Genomic DNA, 8,678 nt, shown 5'->3' with positions numbered 1-8,678 from the left:
TGTGTTATCTGTAAATCCCAGACACTGTATGAAAAAAGCGTTGTAAAACTTTTTGTTCTGTTAGCTGATGCACATAGTCCCCAGTCACGTGTTTCCCACGCTTGCTCGATTTATCACAACCCTTTCATGTGGACCCCTTAAAGTTGTAAGCCTTTAAAAAGGTCAAGAATTTCTTTTTCGGAGAGCTCGGCTCTTTAGATGCGAGTCTGCCCATGCTTCCGGCCGAATAAAAAACCTCTTCCTTCTTTAATCCGGTGTCTGAGGAGTTTTGTCTGCGTCTCGTCCTGCTACAAAACAAGCAGCCTAATATCCACATGTGTATGAATACATGTGTGTATGTGTGTGTGTAAGCTCATGGGTCTTTATCTTTTCCTTTTTCAGAGTAAATATGCTTTGAAAATTTGACATCCATGATTAAATGTAATACGTTGCTTTGCTTCACATTTCATAGTAGCATGCTATTTGATCTGATTTATTCTTATTGTCCAGTTCCAAAAAGTTTTTTTCCCTGTGATTCCAATTAGTTAAGTCACACTTGAAGAACAAATTATATTGTGAGAAACACGTGATCGGTCTTTTCTGTTTCTCTCCTGTCCTCCTTTTGTCATAGCCACAGCTCAGAATAAAAGAGTTCCACAAAATGTGTATCACAGTGGCCAGGCTGGCATGGTAAGGCCAGATGTGCTGGGACACCCTGACCAACATGGTCAGACTCCGTCTCTACTAAAAATACAAAAATTAGCCGGGCGTGGTGGCACACGCCTGAATGCCCAGCTACTCCAGAGGCTGGCGCAGGAGAACTGTTTGAGCCTGGGAGACAGAGGTTGCAGTGAGCTGTGATTGTGCCACTGACTGCGCTTCAGCCTGGCTGACAGAGTGAGACTCTGTCTCAAAAAAAAAAAAAGAAGAAGAGAAAGGGCAGGGAAACACTCAGCAGTTGGCCTCACTTTCTCAGTAAATAAGTAATTCAGAATGCAAAGGAGTTTTTAAGGTGAGATTCTTTCAAGTGTGACAAAGCTCTTTCGAACTTGAGAATCCTAAACTGTGTAGCTGTGCCATTGCTCTGCCATTGGAATGGCCAGCACCAGATATGGGCTGTTCCTACAGCCTGGGTTCCAGAGTGAAAAAGACTGGGGACCACAGTGGCGTCTGACCCACAGCCAGCATGGAATGTGAGCAAATGAATGATAAATGATCAACTTCTGTTGAAGCGAGACACTGAGATTTGGGGGTGGTATATTATTGTAGCATAACCCAGCAAAAGCTGGCATGGAAACAGGAAACCTGGAGCTAAAGCCGAGAAGAGTTTTGTGGTGAAAGTATCTCGGTCTCTTCAGAATTAACAAGGATTTAAGGATGTCTGTTCACAGACATGGATGTTGCCATCCTGTCCCCCTCCCCTCTCCTGAGGACATGTTTCTACACAAGCCAGCAGCATCTTTTAAATCTCATAGTTTTACCCATTTACACTATGTTGTGGGAGCCAATGTAATTCCCATTCTGGCCCCTGCTCACCTGCTTGATGCTGGAGCCCTCTTTGTTTCTGTAAAGCTGGGCGGCTTCCAGAGCCAAATCCAGCCCTTACAGCCGCTGCCTCTCCCCTATGTAGGGTTCTGTTTAGGATCCTGGTAGGTGGACAAGTAGTCAAGACAGATGACAGATGCTCCAGGTTCACACCCAAGTTTTGGGGGGTTGAGAGCTTTTCCATTTGGATGTCCTTCTTCAAGAACAAGAAGGTAAAATTGTGGATACGGAATGAGATCTGGGGTCTTGGTGGGGCCCAGGCCAGCGAGGGGCTGAAGTTCCTCATTAGCTTCCCATGCAGGGGTGGGGGAGTAGGAGCGGGCAGTACAGGAGGAGGTGACAGGAACTCTCAGGGGTAGGGAGAGCTGTGTCGAAAATAAACAAGGAAGTGCAACAGGAAATGACTGAGTGGCTCCTTCAGGCTGGGTAGGACGCTGCTGAATTTATCTGAGCCCTATGATCCGATTAAAAATCCCGAGAGTTCTGGCAAATGGCTTCCTGCGAGAGACCCCCTTCTTCCCCACATGACATAGATAAGAGTGATAAGAGTGACGGATGCGGCCGGGTGCTGTCTCCAAAAAAAAAAAAAAAAAAAAAAAAGTGACAGATGCTCCCTCACTCCACCCCCGCACCCATTACTTAGGACAAAGGCAGACACAGATCCTCCAATTCCCATTCTTCGCCTCATCAATGATGAGCTGATCAATAGGAATAACACACTTGCTAAGCAAACTTGGTGAGGCTCCTCTCTTCCCCCGAGGCTGAGCCTCATCTTAGCCTGAGTCAGTCCCTCCTGAGAGAACAGGCTGGTCAAGGGGTCAACCTTCTCTGACCTAATGTCCTATGAAGGTAGGTTCTCATCCCACTTCTCCATTCCCAGTTGGTTCTTTCTCTCTCTTTGTTTTGTTTCTTCCTGTTTTCTTTCTTTCATTCTTTTTTTTTTTTTTGACGGAGTCTCACTCTGTCACCCAGGCTGGAGTGCAGCCCAGGCTGGCGCGATCTCGGCTCACTGCAACCTCTGCCTCCCGGGTTCAAGTGATTCTCCTGCCTCAGCCTCGGGAGTAGCTGGGATTACAGTCACATGCCACTCTGCCCAGCTAATTTTTGTATTTTTAGTAGAGACTAAAGGCCCCCAGGCCCCTGCAATAATGCTCCTCATAATGCCGCTCCTCCCTGAATCCAGATTTGCTTTATATCTGGCAGTGGTCACAACAGCCCCCCTTGACAAGGGGATGTTTAAACAGACTGGACTGTGATTTAAGGGAAAATGAGGATTCTGGGAAGTACTTTTGTTTTAAGAAAATTATTTTTTAGTTTAAAAGAAAAGAGAAAAAGAACTGTGGCTTGTGTCTATATCCTTGAGAGGAAGGAATGAAAAGAGCCAGAAAGAAGTCGTTAAGGAAAAGGAGAACGAGAATAACACCATGACCTGTCGGAGGTCCTGGAGGAGCTAAGGAGGTGTCGGCCGTCCCCCATCTGTTCCAGAGGTGGCATTTTTTTGAGGACCAACTGTCCCCCATCCACTGTGCTCAGTGGCGGGGACTCAAGGTGGGCAAAATAGACATGGGTCTCGCCTTGCAGCCTAGAGGGAAAGACAGATATTAACTGAATAATTATTTAAATATTTTGTTTCAAATAATGGTGATGTATGCAGGCAAGGTCCAGGCCTGTGGGAGAGCTGGCTACAGGCCCACCTGCTATTTAGACAGTTACCAGTGGCAGAGGACTCCGAGGAAGCTGCAGTTTACTTGACATGTAAATAGGAATGGCCTTAACTAGCCGTGGGTGTGCGGGCGGGGAAGGGAGAGAGGAGAAACATCTGCAGAGACACTTCCGGGTGCACAGCCCGTGGGCGGGGCGGGGGTGCGGGGAAACCCGCGCCTTTGAAGGGCTGGGAAGGCCAGGGTGTGGGGGGAGGAGTCCGGGCCTCTGGGACTGGGCCTGGCTGCGCCAAGGTGGGGCTGCCATGAAGTCTCCTTCATCCGTGGGGGGTGGCCCGTCCCTCTAGGAGGGGATCCCTCACAAGATGACTTCCCAGGTCGCGCCCCGAGGCGGCTCTTTGCGGACCCCACAGAGATGCCTTCCAGGCTCCTGGGGCCCGCGGGGAGGGGCAGGTGACGCCCAGGGCTGGGTGAGGGCCAGGCCCTTCTAGGAATGTTGGTGCTCCCAGCACCTAGCACCGGGAGACCGGAGAGGTTTCCAGGGGAGTGGCCCGAGTAGGTCCCTTCCTAATTCTGGAGCCGTCCCTCGGGCTGCTCAGTGGTGCGCCGAGGAGGCCGGAGGCTGCGGGAAGCCTGGGCGGCCAAGCACCGCCTGCAGTCAGGAGGTCCCGGGCAGTTTGCAGGGCGCAGTTTTTGAGAGCGGGTGCGGCTTGCGGGCCGCAGATGATGGCTGTCCCTGGAGCGCCGGGTGACCCTGGGGCCCGCACGCCCACTTGCTGGCGGGGGTGGCGCAGACACGGGCTGTCCCCCCGAGGGCGGTCCTCACGGGTGGTCCAGGCTAGCTCCGACCCGGAAGTGGGAGAGTGGCGCAGAGCTGCGTGGGAAGGCGCGGGGTGCCTGCGTGGCGAAGGAACACAGCTGCCTGACACGCCCGCAAGGCCCGCGGACATGCTCTGACCTCTGCCTCTCCCGGCCAGCCGCGGGGCGGGGCGGGACGTGAACGCCGGGAGGGGAAGGGGCGTTCTGGGGGGGCGTGTCCGCCGGCGGGGGCGTGTCGTACTGGGGGCGTGGCTCTCTGCTCCGGTGCAGGCCAACAGGGCGTCCTCGGCTGGGCTGGGCTGGGCTGGACGCAACTGACCGTGGTCGTGGGCGGACGGTGGCTGCAGCGCGGAGGAGCTGGGGTCGCGGTGGGCCCGGGACGTGCGCGCTTGGTGCACGAACCTGAAGGGGAGCTCCAAGGGGCCTGGGTCGCCAGGGCTGCTGCTGCAATTCTCAGAGCCCGGCGAGGGGCCCGCGAGTCACTGGCTCAGGCCGTCCCAGGGCCCCGGGCGCACCCGGTGGCCGCTGCTCAGCGGAGGGAGCGCGGCGGCGCGGGGTCTCGGAGACAGCTTTTCTCCCGGAAGCATTCCTCGGGCCGCAGGCGGAAAGTGGGGGCCGGAGCGGCAGCAGGCCGCGTCCTCTCCGCAGGTCGGCACCATGCGACCTGCAGCCCTACGCGGGGCCCTGCTGGGCTGCCTCTACCTGGCGTTGCTTTGCCTGGGCGGTGCGGACAAGCGCCTGCGGTGAGTTACCTTGCGAGGTAAAGTGGGGAGCGTGGGAGCCGGGCCCTAGAGCTTTCCACGGGGTGCAGGCTGCTACTCTCGGGGTCGGCGCTCGCTGAGCCCCGGGCAGCGACTGGGGAGGGCAGCGAGAGCCGAGCACGCTCCGGGGTGACCCCTGGGAAGGAGTGGGTTGGGGGGAGCCCTGAGCACGCTCCGGGGTAACTCCTGGGAAGAAGTGGGTTGCGGGGGGGAGCCCTGAGCACTCCCCGGGGTGACCCCTGGGAAGGAGTAGGGGGTAGGGTGAGGTTCTGGGTACACTCCGGCCTGGAGCAGGACTGGAAACTGGTCCCACAGACAGCTCCCAGCCTAGAACGCGACAGAGCAGGTGGCAGGCTTGGTGGAGCACGGTTCCTGCACTCGAAGTTCTCCCAGAGGTCGAAGTCGTGGTGGGGACGCTTAATTTTAGCTTCCACTGCAGCGGGTGGTGAAACGACTGTTCTTCCTCTTTTTGAGTGGCCTGTTCTGAATCCCTTACCCTGGCTCTCCCTCCCTATTTGTGTGTGTGTGTGTCTGTGTGTGTGTGTGTGCGCGCGCGCGGGGGTGGGGGCGGGCAGCCGCCCAGATTAATTAGGGGTAAACAGGCGTTGCTGCAAAGAATTCCAACTTTAATTCTGTGGAAGACACCAATATTTGAATACCATAGTTTTTTCCTTCTATTTGGGTAATGATCGGATTAATAAAATGATTTCTTACTTACATAGAAGTTGTTGAAAAGGTGGGTTGTACTTGTTATTTATTTATTTATTATTATTATTATTTTTGAGACAGAGTCTTGCTCTGTCACTCAGGCTGGAGTACAGTGGCGTGATCTCAGCTCACTGCAACCTCCGCCTCCCGGATTCAAGCGATTCTCCTGCCTCAGCCTCCAAATAGGTGGGATTACAGGCACACACCACCGCCTGGCTAAGTTTTGTATTTTGTATTTAAGAACTTCTGACCTCAGGTGATCCGCCCGCCTCGGCCTCCCAAAGTGCCGGGATTACAGGCATGAGTCCCCGCACCTGGCCAGGGTTTTACTTTTTAAACACCTTAGATTTTTTTTTAATCTTATACATTAAAAGGTAGCATTATATTTCAATGTTCCAGAAAATGTATTTTCTGAAAAAGAGCTACATTTATGTCCTTATTTATTGGCCATGAGGTTCAGAGCCTCTCATTGGGGAAGTCCGTGGCGTGCTGACCGGTGCTGGCTGAGTGGGAACTGCTAGTTCACAGCCAGGTGTGGGACGTTTCAGCTCTTTGCTTTGCAGTTTCCTCTTTTGTAAAGTAGAAATAGTAACAGTCTGCCTCACAGAGTTGGCTTCAGGAGAAATCAGTTAAGGTACAGAATGTACTTGGAATGATGTTAGCATAAAACAGGCTGTCATATGTGGATCCCCCATCCCACCCCATAATTCATGCAGCTGATATAATCGGACAACCTTGAGTAGGCAAGATTTGCCAGAATGTGGTTGATTCAGACCACCAGGGCTTCACAGATCAGCGGGTATTTTCCCAAGTTCTAACTGGGTTTGAGACCTTGGTGATTTTTCTTTCTTCTTAGACTTTCTTTAGCTTCTCCATTACTTTCTCCATGAATAGGGGAGGGGGCGTGTGTGTGGGAGGGGGTCTCCTGCACTCACACCACTCTTTGCCTGGTTGTACATGGAGATTTTGTTACGAATGTCTGAATCTTGGTAGTTTTGTTGTAAGCATATTGATAGTCTCATCTTCCTGGGCGTTGCTAAGCTTTCCAGCCTCAGTTTCCATCTATGTAAAATAAGGTTTTTGCACCCAAGGGTAAAAAAGTCTTTAATGCTTTTCCCAGCTTTAATTCTCACCCTGCAGCTCATCCTTTTTTTTTTTTTTTTTTTTTTGAGACAAGGTCTGGCTCTGTCGCCCAGGTTGGAGTGCAGTGATGTAATCTGGGTTCACTGCAACTTCCACCTCCTGGGCTCAAGCTATCCTCTTGCCTTAGCGCCTTCCAAGTAGCTGGGACTACAGGTTCATGCCACCACACCTGGCTAATTTTTGTAGAGACAGGGTTTCACCATATTGCCCAGGCTGGTCTTGAACTCCTGAGCTCAAGCAATCCGCCCACCTCCGCCTCCCAAAGTGCTGGGATTATAGGTGTGAGCCACCGTGCCTGAACCCTTTTTTCCTTTTGTACTGAGAGCTTGCATAATTAGTTCCAACGTACAACTAAGTTTTCATACCATCTTAATTGTAAATTTTATACAAGTTCAATAGGACTCAATTATTCACAAAAGCTAATGTGTAACAACTTGATCTTTTTACTTGGAATCTTCTCTTCTAAAATTTGATTTATCCTGAAGTGTCTGCTTGACTTATATTCCTGTGTTGCTGCTGGCTTTTTCCATGTGCATTTTTTGCAAGCTGCACTTTTTACTTCAGTCTCATTGTTAAGTCTTGCAGATCTGGCTAGAGGCCTCCTGCCATGAATAAGCTGAAGCTCCAGAGTGGCTTCTGTGAGGTCTTAGAGTCAGATGAGTTTCAGTGTTCAGGTTTGTGATCTAGTGTGGCCCCGTGTTCTGGGTAACACATGTGATGCAGTGCTGTGTGCATACCATGTCCTGGATAACATTCAGGATGCAGTGCACATACTGTGTTCAAGTTAACAGTCCTGGTGGCATCTGAAGTAGCACCCTAAAATCAAAGGACACATCCTGCAGAGAAGCAAGTGAAATCTAAAAACTGAGTCAGGGTAGTGACGATAAATAACGTTATGCTAGTTCAGGTTATGTTTTGTTGCCGAGTGAATTACAAAAAACTGCCAGGTTTCAAGCTTTTATGGGTTTCACGAATGCAGGGGAGGGATGGTGGGTCTGCGTTTCTCTTGAGCATCCTTAGGAGAAAGGTGCTTCGTGGCTCAGTGGCTTCCCTTCAGTGAGGACCTCCCTGGCTGCCCTCCTAGCTTGCCCTGCCTCTGCTTCCCTTCCTCTCCCCTCCTCCCCTTCTCCTATTCATGTTCACTGCCACTCAGCACTGGACACCACCACGTGTGCCTTCTTAGTGTAGGGGTTTACCGCCTTCCTCACAGGAGTGTGCGCAGCAGCAGGGCAGGCAGTGTTCCTCGTCCCACAGGCACTCAATGCTGAATGAACGAATGAAGGGATGGATGGGTGGATGAATTTTTTCTGTAACTTTAAAAAAGTTCTTGAAAAATAAGTTTCTTGTGTTTTAACAGTGACAACCATGAGTGGAAAAAGCTGATTATGGTTCAGCACTGGCCTGAGACAGTATGCGAGGTGAGTGTTTCTGCCTTGACGGGCCCTGGGGCCTGGGGAGCCCTGTGAAGAGGGGTTTGCGTGCATGTGCCCGTCCAGGGCACCCACGCTGCTGGTGCAGGAGGTGGGCACTGCTCTGGTGGGTGGGCGGTGTCTCCTGCAGAGACTGCCCCCAGGAGGGCTGTGTGTGAGCTTCCCAGGGCTGCTGTAACAAAGTGCCACAAGCTGGGTGGCTAAGAGCCTCAGGAATTTATTCTCACAGTTCTGAAAGGGGAAGTCTCAACCTAGGGGTCAGAAGGGTTGGTTCCTCCTGGAGGGCTCTGAGAGAGTTTGTTCTGTTTCTCTGCTAGCTTCTAGTAAGGACCCGTGGTCCTCTGCGTTCCTGGGTGACCCATCACCCCAATCTCTGCCTCTCCTTCACAGTGTGCTCTCCACTTTGTGTCTCTGTGTCTCTTCTGATGAAGACACCAGTAATTGGATTTAGGGCCCACCCTAATCTGGCATCACCTCATCTTAACTTGATGACATCTGCAAAGACCCTGTGTCTGTGTTCACACATGTTCACACATCATGTTCACACATGTTCACACATCATGTTCACACATCATGTTCACACATCATGTTCACACATCATGTTCACACATGTTCACACATCATGTTCACAC

General features: G+C 51.7%; 1 protein-coding gene across 1 annotated transcript in view; it reads left to right on the top strand.

Annotated features, from left to right (window-relative positions):
• Window positions 1–4,211: 4,211 nt before the first annotated feature.
• RNASET2 (ribonuclease T2) overlaps window positions 4,212–8,678 on the top strand; it is a 31,189-nt gene continuing 26,722 nt past the window's right edge. Inside the window, exons 1-2 of the mRNA XM_050789412.1 lie at window positions 4,212–4,747; window positions 7,974–8,034. Coding sequence (XP_050645369.1) covers window positions 4,662–4,747; window positions 7,974–8,034 — 147 coding nt within the window. The 5' untranslated portion in view covers window positions 4,212–4,661. The remainder of the gene's footprint in view (window positions 4,748–7,973; window positions 8,035–8,678) is intronic.

Source organism: Macaca thibetana, chromosome 4 (genome assembly GCF_024542745.1).
Source record: "Macaca thibetana thibetana isolate TM-01 chromosome 4, ASM2454274v1, whole genome shotgun sequence".
Taxonomy (NCBI): domain Eukaryota; kingdom Metazoa; phylum Chordata; class Mammalia; order Primates; family Cercopithecidae; genus Macaca; species Macaca thibetana.
The sequence above is the reverse complement of the archived record's forward strand: the minus strand, read 5'-3'. Positions and strand labels throughout refer to the sequence as shown.